This window comes from Ovis aries, chromosome 18 (assembly GCF_016772045.2).
Source record: "Ovis aries strain OAR_USU_Benz2616 breed Rambouillet chromosome 18, ARS-UI_Ramb_v3.0, whole genome shotgun sequence".
In the NCBI taxonomy this organism is placed as follows: domain Eukaryota; kingdom Metazoa; phylum Chordata; class Mammalia; order Artiodactyla; family Bovidae; genus Ovis; species Ovis aries.
This window is the reverse complement of record NC_056071.1, coordinates 59,017,713-59,031,790: the sequence shown is the minus strand read 5'-3', so window position 1 is coordinate 59,031,790 and position 14,078 is coordinate 59,017,713. Positions and strand designations below refer to the sequence as shown.

Below are 14,078 nucleotides of genomic sequence, written 5' to 3'. Positions count from 1 at the left end.
TGAATGAGTGAATCATTGGCCCAAGTTTTTCATCCATGTTTTCCTATTCAGGACTTAATGATTTTCTTATTACTTTGCCTGAGAATTTTATTAACTATTAACTCTTTGCCATATTTGGTGGTAAATATTTTTTCCCTGATATGTCCTTTGCTGTTTAATTACAGATTTTGATACTTTACAAATACTTTTGACTACACACAATTTTTAAAAACTTAGGTAGTTCTTTCCCATCATTTTTTTTTTAAATCTTAAATCAACTCTGAATATTCATTGGAGGGACTGATGCTGAAGCTGAAGCTCCAATACTTTGGCCACTTGATGAAAAGAGCTGATTCACTGGAAAATCCTGGTGCTAGGAAAGATTGAAGGCAGGAGAAGCAGGCAACAGAGGATGAGATAGTGATAGCATCACCAACTCAATGGACATGAATTTGAAAAAACTCCAGCAGATAGTAGAGGACAGAGGAGCCTAAAGTGCTGCAGCCCACGAGGTTGGAGAGTCAGACACAACTTAGCAACTGAACAACAACACAAAGTAGTTTTTATAACAAGGGAAAAAACCCACTGTTACAGGAATATCACAGAATGGTTACCTGCGTTCTGGTCCATGCTTTCCTTGATGCCCTCCAAGAGCTCCTGAGCTTCCTCCACATTATCCTCCTCTTCCTCCTCTTCACCTTCTTCTTCTCCTTCTGTTACATCTTTAGGTGTAATGATTGCCTCCTACATAGCACAAAGATATTCAAACAGCATGATGTCCTGCATTGATTGGCTGCTCATAAACCTTGTGGCAAACGATCCTGGAAAAGGCTGGTGCCCAAACAGGGGAGGTACTCAAGGACAGGCATACAGAGGATGCTTGTATCTATGAAGACACATGAGCGTCTTGTGGGTTTTCTTACTCTCTTTTAGACGAGTAATCTATTTCTGTGCTAATGCCAGAACCACTTAAGAATCAACCCTCTTTCTACCCAGGGACACCACCTAGTAAGCATCGTTGAGTCAGACATGACTTAGTGACTAAACAAGAACAGATATCCAAAAAACACAAAAACATTAATTTGAAAAGATGCATGCACCTCAATCATAGCAGTATTATTTATGATTGCCAAGATAGGGAAGCAACCTAAGGTCTATCGACAGATATATATTTATATCACACGATGGAATACTACTCAGCCATGAAAAATAATGAAAATTTGCCTCTTGCAATAAATGGATGGACTTGGAGGGCATTATGCTAAATGAAATAAGTCAGACAGAGAAGAACAAATACTGTATGATATCACTTATACATGGAATCTAAAAAATACAGCAAACTAATGAATATAACCAGAAAGAAACAGACTCGGAGACGCAGAGGACAAACTAGTGGTTACCAATGTGGAGAGGGAAGTGGGGAGGGGCTATGTAAGGGCAGAAAGTTAAGAGGCACAAACTATTATTTCTAAAATAAGATATAAGGATATACTGTACAACACTGGGAGTATAGCCAATGCTTTATAATAACTGTAAATGGAATATAATCTTTAAAAATTGTAAATCACTATTGTACATGTGTAAGTTATACAATATTATAAATTAACTATCCTATACAATTTTTAAATTGTACAAATATACAGTTTTAAAAAGAATAACAGTCAACAGAGAGAATACAAGATATATTTTGAGCAACAACTAGAGACAGACAAAAGTTTAAGGTCCACCCATGAAAGATGTTTCCACCTTACAAAGGAAAACCCTTTGGGATTCTGTATTTTCACAATAATTTTCATAACAACAAACTCCAGTTAAAATAACAAATCTCTTTGAAGGATGCCACGGAAGATCAGTGACTTCTTAATTATAAGACTAAGAAAAGGTATTTTTAAATTATTGAAATTCCCAATAAAGTTGCTAAAATTGTTACCAGTTTCGCTATGGCTTCAGAGATGACATCCTTCATTTTAATGTGGTGCAGTTTATAGTATTTGGCTAAAACTTCAGCGATGCTGGATTTTCCCACAGCAGGAGGACCGAGAATGCAAATCTTGATCGGCTAAAAGAGAGGAAAAGGGATGACACAGGGGCTCTCAATGATCTGTAGCTAAGCGGAGATCTTTATTTCAAGGATCAGCCCTTTGAAGTCTCAGGATTCCGCAGGCCGGTTCAGTCCTTCATCAAGAGCCCAGAGTTGCTTTCTCTTGGTATTTAGTGAGTAACTACTATGTGTCCTGATCTGGGCATGGGGGACAAGACACAGCAAACTGTGCTCAGGAGCACCCTGCTGCTGCTAAGTTGCTTCAGTCGTGTCCGACTCTGTGCGACCCCATAGACGGCAGCCCACCAGGCTCCCCCATCCCTGGGATTCTCTAGGCAAGAATGCTGGAGTGGGTTGCCATTTCCTTCTCCAATGCATGAAAGTGAAAAGTCAAAGTGAAGTCGCTCAGTCGTGCTCAGGAGCACCCTAAAAGTACTTAAAAACAAAAAAAGCCAAGTACTTGAGCATTCCACACTACAATTTCACCTTTGCAGTGTTACCCTTGTGAAGACAGCAAAGAGAGAGAAGAGCTTCTAGTCTACTCTTAGAAAGTGCTTAATTTATTGCCTCTTAAACATTGTTTCTGGGATTAAACTTGGTCTTGAATTATCTTTTCCTTTTTAAACCAGTTAATTTATTCTAGTTTTTTAAAAATACACCCATTAAAAAATTTTTTTCCTCTGCTGAAAAACTTGCTTGAATGCTAAAGAAGCTCACCACATTCATAACTGGTGAGCAAATGTTTATTTCTAACAGAAATAAAAATATCGGTGAGAAATAAGTTATTTCTTTTGAAATGGTTCAAACGGTTGTGAAACTGAAGCTTGGTATTTTGCAAGGCAAATATTCAAAATTTTAAATTAAAAAAGAAAATCATGCCAAAGAAAAGAAATTTCCATGGGCAGAGTGTCCATGTGCTTAAAGGCTACATAATTTCATACATGGAGTTGATTATCATGATTACTACTATCATTATTAGTACCACTACTACCATTGTTATTACTGTTTGTCAGGCTGTGAAGGGAGTGAGCAGAGCCCCTGCGGGGGCGCTGGGTAAGGTGTGATGGACATGAATGATCCTGTCTGCTCAGGGTCATGGCGATGACCAAGGTGGTGGGCATGGAGGGGGAAGGAGTCAGCAGAGCAACACTGGAGCTGAGTCTTGATGCACAGAGCTGGGCTCCAAGGGGCACAGGGTGCCTTCACCAAGACATGAGGGCCGGTGGTCAACTGGGCAGGCTTCACGTGCCTTGTGTCATCCACACACCAAGAGTGGGTCTGTCTCCTGGGGTAGGGATGCTCACCTTGTGTGCTGCCTGCTAAGTTGCATCTGACTCTTGGTGACTCTATGGACTGTAGCCTGCCAGGCTCCTCTGTCCATGGGATTTTTTAGGCAAGAATACTGGAGTGGGTCACCATTTCCTCCTCCAGGGGATCTTCCCAACCCAGGGATCGAACCCATGTCTCCTGCGTCTCCTACACTGAAGGTGGATTCTTTACCTGCTGAGCCATCAGGGAAGCCACCTTATCAGGGTACAAAACAGGAACTGGTAGCTTACTCATTTATAATGATAAGTAGGGTTGCCACTGGGCTCAGAACACTCCAAGGGCACGTGTTTGGTATATTACCCCTCAAGGCAGACACATATAGATAATATACGTGATGAGCTTTGATCAGAGTGAGGAGAGCTGGATGAATGGGCTGTTGAGTGGCAATAGATCAAGGTGGCTGAATGCACCTGGCTCTGCACAGGGACGGCTTTGCTTTGTTAAAGGAACAGGACTGTGGGGGCCCTTGGCTCGATGCCACTGGCATGGCGTTGTCTACATTGCCCTCGGTCATGTTTGTTGTTCTATGCTGCCCTGCTGCCCAATGCCCCAGGGATGGACAGACTCAGTTTCATCTTTAGGTATGCTTACTCCTTCTATCATATTCTGTCCAGTTTTGCTCATCAGAAACCACATGGTCTCTTAAAGGTGTCTTGCCCTATCTCCAGTCTGACTTGGTATTGTTCTAAGTTGACCCACAGATGACAACACTAGTCTAACCTCTTGAATTGTTCTGTGCTTCAGGACAGTCTCCAAGGACAGCCATCGTGGGTGTCTCAGATGCTTAAAAGCATCATCGTTTCTTTTGCAAAGTGGTGCATCTTTTACTGATTCTCAACAAGGCATCCTTTTCCGGAAAGTATGATTTTTAGGCTACAAATGCAACTCTGCTGGCTTTTGTTCAGTATTTCCATGCACAATGGCAATTCAACGATCAGAGCACCTGTTACTCATAGAATGTAGTTTTCAAAATGCTTTCTCCTGTCATATTCACTCTCATCTTTGGAAGGCCTCCCTGGGAGAAATCCAAAGATCTGGGCAAGTGCTGCGTTTACCTGACCTCAGAGATGGAGCTGTGGAGGCTCCGCAGTCTGGCCGTTCAAGCTAAGCTGGCATCTTAGCTAGTTTGAATCCCTGACTAGCTGTGTGACCTTGAAGAAATTGCTCCATCTCTCTGAGCTTTGGTTTCCCTATCTGGAATATGGAGATAAGAACATCTACGGAAAGTTGTGATTGCTAAAATGATCAGCAGGGCCTTCTCTGCTGATTCAGTGGTTAAGATTTTGCCCGCCAATGCAGGAGGTGCAGGTTTAATCCTTGGTTGGGGAGCTAAGATCCTACATGCCTTGCAGCCAAAAAAACAAAACATAAAACAGAAACAATATTGTAGCAAATTCAATAAAGACTTTAAAAACGATCCACAACAACAACAAAATCTTAAAAAAAAAAATTAAAATGACCAGCCAATCCCCTGGCCAATCAGAAAAGATCAGAGTAATCATCAGACTTCCCTACCTCCTGCCTACCCAGATGGATACCCAGGTGACACATGGCCCAGTAAGGTACCTGACATTTTCCCTTTAGAAACAGCTCTGTGACACTCAGTCTGGGGCTTTCTATCATGTTCAGTGGGTGTCAAGCATAACAGTCATCAGCGTCAACTGAAAAATTTTTAATATTCGATTGGCAAGTTTCCATAGAATATAGATGTAGATTGTTAGACTGAAGAGCCTAAGCTACTCCATCTTGTAAAAGAACTCCATTTTGTAAAGGTTCCGGGTAAACAGACTTAGACTTTGGATATTGCCTAAACTCGCCCCACTGTGCATGAGCCAATCAGCCTTTAGGTTAAACCTCCTGACTTTAAGTTCAATAATTTGTGATTTACCTTGGAAGTAATGATTCACCTTTGTGATTTACCTTGGAAGTAATGATTTACCTTCGTGATTTACCTTGGAAGTAATGATTTACCGTGGAAGTAATGATTTACCGTGAAAGCAAAAAAAAAACAATCAGAAATCCACACACAACCCTATAGAAGACGGTAACCAATCAGTAGTCCTTCAGCCTGAACACCCCCTTTGTTACCCTTTCACCTGAATATTCCCTATACAAGCAGTGTAACCCAAAACTCAGGGCTCCTCTCCTTAGCCACTGCGTCGGTAACAGTGGGAGCCCCAGCTCGAGCTTGGTAATAAAAAACTCTCTTGCTTTTGCATCGGATACCGGCTCCCTGGTGTCATTGGGAGATTTCGCGACTTGGGCATAACAAGACCTGAACAACGGGTCAGATATGAAAAAGAACTTGAATTTAGAAATTCAGACATGTGAAAGAAAAGTACTTCCATTGGTGTACTTATACCAAAGCCTCATGTACTTTGCTTAAATCAGAAGCTTAAATAGGAAGTGGTTATACTTACCAATAATCTTCTGCTTTGCTTGTACTCTTTGAGGATGCTGTTGATATTTTCCACAAATCCTGCTTGGGCGAACCATCGAATGTTAAAATTCTCCTTCACAAAGAGTGCTTCCATCCTCAAATTGACCAGTAAGTGGTCAATATTCTCTTGCTAAGAGAGAAAAGGACGTCAAAGACTTGTCTCCTGCCACCCCCAGCCTGACCATGTGACAGTTATAACAAACCCAAATCACCAAAGTTATTGAAGAAAAATATGGACACATTCACTAAACATGAAAGTCAGTGAAGACAGCTCTAAGTTTTGATACTTTGGCCACCTGATGGGAAGAGCCGACTCACTGGAAAAGACCCTGATGCTGGGAAAGATTGAAGGCAAAAGGAGAAGAGGATGGCAGAGGCTGAGATGGTTAGATGGCATCACTGACTCAGTGGACATGAGTTTGAGCAAACTCTGGAAGACGGTGAAGAACAGGGAAGCCTGGCGTGCTGCAGTCCGAGGGGTCACAGAGAGTTGGACACGACTTAGTGACTGAATGACAAGTTTTGACAGAGCACCTGCAGTGAGACTCTGTGACCCCAAAGTCTCCCCACACTTGCTCTCTAATGCGGGCGGTGTCCTGCCTTGTGCAGTTACACAAACAAAGAGTAGGGAGAGGGGCTTCCTTGGTGGTCCAGTGGTTAAGCCTCTGTGGTTCTACTGCAGGAGGCATGGGTTTGGCCATGCAATGTGGCAAAAAAAAAAAAAAAAGATACTAGAAGTCTGAGTGGAAGATTTCTTCCTTTTTAAAAAAAAAAGTTTTTTTTTAATTCTACCAATTTTTTGAGTAGTGCAATCTCATGGTTCAAAATCCAAAAGAACAAAAAGTACAAGGGAAACATATACACACTACTATACGTAACGCAGATAACCAACAGGACCTAGTGTATCATACAGAGAGCTTGACTCAATATTTTGTAATAACCTACAGGGGAAAAGAATCTGAAAAAAATAGATATATGTGCATATAACTGAATCACTTTGCTGTACACCTGAAACGAACATCACAATGGAAATCAACTATACTTAACACTTAAAAAAAAAAAAAGTAGAGGGGGAAACGTGCCCTCTTTGGCCCCAATCACCACCCACCCAGTTCTGCTTCTCAGAAGCAAGCAACGATATCAGTCCTTTCAGAATCATGCCCAGTCAACTCTTTTGCTAGAATTTATTTCTTAAAAAAAAAAAGATTATATCCTAAAACAAGCTAGAAGAATGCACTGCATGGCTAAAACTGTCCTCTTCTTGTTGCGGTGATGAAATCAGAAATTCAGCCTCCTCTTTGAATTTTAGAAAGGAGCCAAAGAGAACAACATCCAGTCTTTGTATAGCATTTTATACATTAGACAGCTTTCAAATATATTTTCTGACCATGATCTCTGACGGATTTTCAGAGAAAAAACAAACAAGCAAAGGAAACAAAGGAAAAAAAAAACAAAAAAAACAGGCTCACAGAAGAGAAGAAGCTGCCATAGGTTAGAATTTCCACTGTAAAGGAGAAGCTGAAATTAACCCGCAAGCCAGATCCTCTGACTCCAGATCCCTTAAGAAGCAATACCTTCAGGAAAAGAGTAGGAAAAACAAAACAAAAAAATCTCTCATATACTAACTGTTAAGTCCTTGGTTAGGAAAGCATTTTCCTTGGGTACTTTCTGGATTTTCCCAGGGCCAGTACTTCTACTGATGCACTGTTAGAGAAAAACAAATATTATTTTGGTTGACCTGTAAGATTTTGATATAAAATTTCTCAAATAAAGATAAACATAACTGAATACAAAAAAAAAAAAAAATCTGCAAAGCAATGAGGGAGAGCCCTGAGGACATGACTGGTTTATTTGTTCCACACAGAGCAAAGGATCCTCACTGCATGCTGGGAACTGGACACAGAGATGAATAAACTAAAAGCCCAATCCCTGCCCTCAGGGAGCTCCCAATCTGAAATGGGAGAGAAAGACGTGTACTCAGAGGCTGGTGTGTAATGCCTGAGGTTAGGAATATGGAAAAGAGGTGCCGGGGCTGCAGGGGAGGTGGGGTGAGGTAGGGAGGGTGCAGAGGAAGGTGTCCGAGGTGAATATTTACTTATTTTGGCCACACCTTTCAGCATGCGGTGGGCTTCCCAGGTGGCTCAGTTGTAAAGAATCCACCTGCACTGGCAGGAGACATGGGTTTGATCCCTGGGTAGGGAAGATCCCCTGGAGGAGGAAATAGCAACCCACTCCAGTATTCGTCCCTGGAGAACCCCGTGGACAGAGGAGCCTGGAGGGCTACAGTCCATAGTGTCGCACAGAGTTGGACCCCACTAAGCGACTGGGCACACACGCACTCGGCAGGAAGTACTTCCACGATCAGGGATCGACCTGCACCTCCTGCAGCACGAGCTCGAGTCCTAGCCACTGGACCAGCACGGAAGTGCCTGAGCTGAACCGTAAAGAGGAGTCGAGGTCAGTTCCCTGGCAGTTCAGTGGTTAGGATTCCACACTCTGATTGCAGAGGGCCCAGCTTCCGTCTCTGGTCAGGGAACTAAGATCCCACATGCTGCTCTGTGTGGGACCCTCCTCCCGAAAAAGATGAGTAGAGGGTGCCCTGGGGAGGGCCAAGGGAAGATTGCACTGGCTGAGCCAGCTGGGCCACAAGGTGACCTTTAGCCAGAGCAGCCTGGATGGGAGAGGAGATCTTCAAAGATCCAGAGCTCCTGGAAGCTGCCAGTAGGTTTGGAGAACTTGACCATTATCAGTACTTTGGGGCACAGGTCACAGACAGATTCTCATACTCCGGTGCGTCATTTGTGTCTGAACCCTACAGTGGCCTTTTCTGCTCCTTTCTGCGCATATACTGGAGAGAGACTATTGTGGTTGTAATTTCCCAGCATATGTATGCTGCTGCTGCTGCTAAGTCGCTTCAGTCGTGTCCGACTCTGTGGACCCCATAGATGGCAGCCCACCAGGCTCCCCCGCCCCTGGGATTCTCCCAGCAAGAACACTGGAGTGGGTTGCCATTTCCTTCTCCAATGCATCAGGTGAAAAGTGAAAGTGAAGTCTCTCAGTCCTGTCTGACTCTTCTGCAACCCCATAAACTGTAGCCTACCAGGCTCCTCCGTCCATGGGACTTTCCAGGCAAGAGTACTGGAGTGGGGTGCCATTGCCTTCTCCAAGCATATGTAAGCTGCAGATGCAAATAGTAAGCTTCGGTTTTGTTGTACAGACCCCGTGGACTGTAGCCTGCCAGGCTCCTCCGTCCATGGGATTTCCCAGGCAAAAACACTGGACTAGGTTGCCATTTCCTTCTCCAGGGGCTCTTACTGATGCAGGGATCGAACCCAAATCTCATGCATTGGCAGGTGGATTCTTTCCCACTGAGCCACCAGGGAAGCCCAAGCTTGGGTTTAAGGATATTCTATTTTAGGCCCCACCCCCACCCTGCACCCAATCTTGTTAGTACCCCTGATTCCACCTTGAGGGCCTGGGGTAAAGTGATTTAACAGATGCCACCCAGCCCGGGATGACACGGCTGTACCTTGACAAAGTCTTCCAGGGTGTGAACTGACTCGTCCACAGCCACCAGGTAGCGGAGCTTCGGCACGTGGTCTATGATGTTCTGTATCACTCTGCAGACCCCCAGGGAGCATCATCCCCAGAGAGAATAAACATAGGCGATGTTTGTTTATGTAAACAGGATTCCCTGATTGTTACCCCCATGGACCAGGGGCTGTGATGATTTAACTGGGTCAAGGTTGGAATGATGGTCCCCAGGCTACAGAGAAGGAAGCTGGTAAAGAGTTAAGTGACATTTCTCGGGCTGAAGAGTTACTGGGAAGGTAGAAGGGCCAGAATTGAAAAACAGATCCATCTGCTTACAAGAGTAGCTGAGCCCTGTCAGGACTTGCGTCGATGAAGTCCGTTCACCCAGTACCTCATTGAAGTCTCATGACAGTGCTTTGGGGAAGGCCTTTCACAAAGTAAGACACGGATTCACAGAAGCTATGACTCCTTAAGCCACATAGCACGGAGTGACTTAGGCTTGCCACCTTGGATTAATAATGAATGATGGCCAACATTTCTGAGGGCTTAACACCATCAACTCTGTGCTGTGGGCTACCCTAGGTTTTACCCCAACTGAATTCTCACAACATTCAAGTAAGGCTATTATCATCCCCATCTCACAAATGAGGAAATCAGACCCAGAGAAGTTAAGCAACTTCCCCAAATTCACACAGCTACTGAGGCAGAGCAGGGATTTGCATACAGATGAAAAACAATTCCAGAGGAACAACAGTGAACAGAAGATTGTCATGAGACTGTGGATTCTACCTCTATCGTAGCTTCCCTTCTAGTCAAATGGAAATAAAACAAATTCACCTGTCTAAATCTCTATTTCATATTTGTTTTATATTAATTTCACAGGACATTGCCTCTTTTAGCTTCTTTTGTTAAATATTTGACAATCTTCAAGAAATTAGCAGGGAAAAAATTCTACCGAAAGGGCCCCTGAGTCCTTGTGTAATGGGAATAATTTAATTAATTTAATAAGTAAGATGCTTTCACGGTTCACGTATTGCTGAAGCCTGGCTTGGAGAATTTTGAGCATTACTTTACTAGCATGTGAGATCAGTGCAATTGTGCGGTAGTTTGAGCATTCTTTTGCTTTGCCTTTCTTTGGAATTGGAATGAAAACTGACCTTTTCCAGTCCTGTGGCCACTGCTGAGTTTTCCAAATTTGCTGGCATACTGAGTGCAGCACTTTCACAGCATCATCTTTCAGGATTTGAAACAGCTCAACTGGAAATCCATCACCTCCACTAGCTTTGTTCGTAGTGATGCTTTCTAAGGCCCACTTGACTTCACATTCCAAGATGTCTGGCTCTAGATGAGTGATCACATCATCATGATTATCCGGGTCATGAAGATCTTTTTTGTACAGTTCTTCTGTGTATTCTTGCCACCTCTTCTTAATATCTTCTGCTTCTGTTAGGTCCATACCATTTCTGTCCTTTATCAAGCCCATCTTTGCATGAAATGTTCCCTTGGTATCTCTAATTTTCTTGAAAAGATCTCTAGTCTTTTCCATTCTGTTGTTTTCCTCTATTTCTTTGCATTGATCGCTGAAGAAGGCTTTCTTATCTCTTGCTATTCTTTGGAACTCTGCATTCAGATGCTTATATCTTTCCTTTTTCTCCTTTGCTTTTTGCCTCTCATCTTTTCACAGCTATTTGTAAGGCCTCCCCAGACTGCCATTTTTCTTTTTTGCATTTCTTCTCCATCGGGATGGTCTTGATCCCTGTCTCCTGCACAATGTCACGAACCTCATTCCATAGTTCATCAGGCACTCTATCTATCAGATCTAGGCCCTTAAATCTATTTTTCACTTCCACTGTATTATCATAAGGGATTTGATTTAGGTCATACCTGAATGGTCTAGCGGTTTTCCCTACTTTCTTCAATTTGAGTCAGGCTTCAGCAATACGTGAACCGTGAACTCCCTGATGTTCAAGCTGGTTTTAGAAAAGGCAGAGGAATCAGAGATCAAATTGCCAACATCCGCTGGATCATGGAAAAGCAAGAGAGTTCCAGAAAAACATCTATTTCTGCTTTATGGACTATGCCAAAGCCTTTGACTGTGTGGATCACAATAAACTGTAGAAAATTCTGAAAGAGATGGGAATACCAGACCACCTGACCTGCCTCTTGAGAAATCTGTATGCAGGCCAGGAAGCAACAGTTAGAACTGGACATGGAACAACAGACTGGTTCCAAATAGAAAAAGGAGAACATCAAGGCTGTATATTGTCACCCTGCTTATTTAACTTCTATGCAGAGTACACCATGAGAAACGCTGGACTGGAAGAAACACAAGCTGGAATCAAGATTGCTGGGAGAAATATCGATAACCTCAGATATGCAGATGACACAACCCTTATGGCAGAAAGTGAAGAGGAACTAAAAAGCCTGTTGATGAAAGTGAAAGAGGAGAGTGAAAAAGTTGGCTTAAAGCTCAACATTCAGAAAATGAAGATCATGGCATCCGGTCCCATCACTTCATGGCAAATAGATGGGGAAACAGTGGAAACAGTGTCAGACTTTATTTTGGGGGGGGGGGCTCCAAAATCACTGCAGATGGTGACTGCAGCCATGAAATTAAAAGACACTTACTCCTTAGAACAAAAGTTATGACCAACCTAGATAGTATATTCAAAAGCAGAGACGTTACTTTGCTGATTAAGGTCCGTCTAGTCAAGGCTATGGTTTTTCCGGTGGTCATGTATGGATGTGACAGCTGGACTGTGAAGAAGGCTGAGCGCCAAAGAATTGATGCTTTTGAACTGTGGTGTTGGAGAAGACTCTTGAGAGTCCCTTGGACTGCAAGGAGATCCAACCAGTCCATTCTGAAGGAGATCAGTCCTGGGATTTCTTTGGAAGGAATGATGCTGAAGCTGAAACTCCAGTACTTTGGCCACCTCATGTGAAGAGTTGACTCATTGGAAACGACTTTGATGCTGGGAGGGATTGGGGGCAGGAGGAGAAGGGGACGACAGAGGATGAGATGGCTGGATAGCATCACAGACTCGATGGTCTGAGTGAACTCCGGGAAATGGTGATGGACAGGGAGGCCTGGCGTGCTGCAATTCATGGGGTCGCAAAGAGTCAGACACGACTGAGCAACTGAACTGAACTGAACGGAAGATGCTTTCACATCTTTAAAACTTCATAACATGGTAATGTAAAGTTTCTGCAGAAAAGAAGAGTCTGTCTCAGCCTCACCGTGTTCAGTGTTAATGTGGCCTGGAGCAGATTGAGGTTTTGAGTAGAGTCTGAAGCTTAGGGAATCCTCTGAGAACAATAATGAAGATTAAGTTTAGGGCTCTGGAAGGGACCCACGCAGGGGAAGGGTCCTGAAGTTTAAGTCTCATTGTTTCCCAGTAAATACTCCCTGGGATTGGGACTAATGGACTAATGGAGAGAAAGAGAGGGGGGCTAGAAACCAGAGAGGGGGAACGCCCTAGCAGTCCAGTGGTTAGGGCTCCACGCTCTCACTGCAGGGGGCATGGGTTCTAGCCCCTGGTCAAGGAACTAAGTTCCTACTGGCCACATGGCCAAATTTATAAAAGAGAGAGAGAGAAAGAAAAGAAACCAGAAAGACTCTCAGAGAGGCACTGCTTCCTCCTGAGGGGTGAGCCAAGGGGATAACAGAATGAAGCTCTTGGAACTCGAAATGCAGATGTGATGAACTGCAAATAAAGTGAACCCCATCTGTTACCTAGTGTTTAAGTCAGCATGTGCAAAGGATACGGGGATCTGGGGATACTCTGTGAGTCTGAAAAACACTGGAAGATGTGCAACTCTGCTCCTAGGGTGAACTTGAACTTGCTGTCGGAAGTGGGGAACTCTTTGATAACAGACGCTATTTCATCAGACGCTATTTCAATAGTATTTCATCATTATTTCATCAGACAGACACTATTTCATCAGACAGACACTATTTCATCAGACAGACACTATTTCAAAGTGGAGCTGGTAAAAGTACCTTTTACTTAGGGTTGTTGTGAAGAAGAAATACAATAATACACATGAGGATCTTAGCACTTGGTAAGAAACAAACACGTCGGTCAGTTAATTCTAGGGCAGTCACATGGCTGGGAGAACACTTACCCTGCTAGATCAAGAACGTGAATGGCTGGAATGACATTTGTTCCATCTCCAAACACTGGTAATGCAGGGACTTCACCCAACCAAGCTAGCTAGAATAAAGAAAAGCAAAAGCATTTTCCCCCAATTCCATGTGCCTGACTATTACAGCTCACAAAGAGAGCCATCATTGGGGACATTCAAAAAGGTCTATCTATCTGATGAAGTAATCAGCTTAAGATGTCTTATAAATCAGTTCTGATGAGATTTAGTTAATCAAATCCTATTAAGAGAAATAAAGTGCAACCTCAGGGCTGAAATACTTTTCATTAGCTATCTTTAGTAGTCATCTGCCTGTTATCCATGTAGACAGAACATACTGCCGTATGTATAATGTCTTTAATTTTCATTTTTATGAGCATTAAAATTTCAAAGTACCCCCACTAGTTGGGGGTTATTATCATCAGTTTGTAGATGAAATGCTTAGTGGATAAAAGTACCTTCCAGGAATTAGACTTCTGATAAGTCCTTTACACTGCATTTGAACCATGATCTTCACAGAGTCCAAATCCTTGTCTTTTCCCTTCATTAAACATTTCAGTAAATAAATAGTCTGGGTACTGTTTAACTATCCTGAGTGAAAGAGGTAGGGGT

General features: G+C 43.1%; 1 protein-coding gene across 3 annotated transcripts in view; it reads right to left on the bottom strand.

Annotated features, from left to right (window-relative positions):
- The window catches only part of AK7 (adenylate kinase 7), a 69,373-nt gene that overhangs the window by 20,122 nt on the left and 35,173 nt on the right, over positions 1-14,078 (bottom strand). For all 3 annotated transcript variants that reach the window (XM_060401466.1, XM_004017985.5, XM_027957377.2), the window contains exons 7-12: positions 13,449-13,537; positions 9,319-9,409; positions 7,416-7,493; positions 5,770-5,919; positions 1,910-2,038; positions 594-723 (exon numbers count right to left, since the gene is read on the bottom strand). In XM_060401466.1, the coding sequence (XP_060257449.1) occupies positions 594-723; positions 1,910-2,038; positions 5,770-5,919; positions 7,416-7,493; positions 9,319-9,409; positions 13,449-13,537 (667 nt within the window). The remainder of the gene's footprint in view (positions 1-593; positions 724-1,909; positions 2,039-5,769; positions 5,920-7,415; positions 7,494-9,318; positions 9,410-13,448; positions 13,538-14,078) is intronic.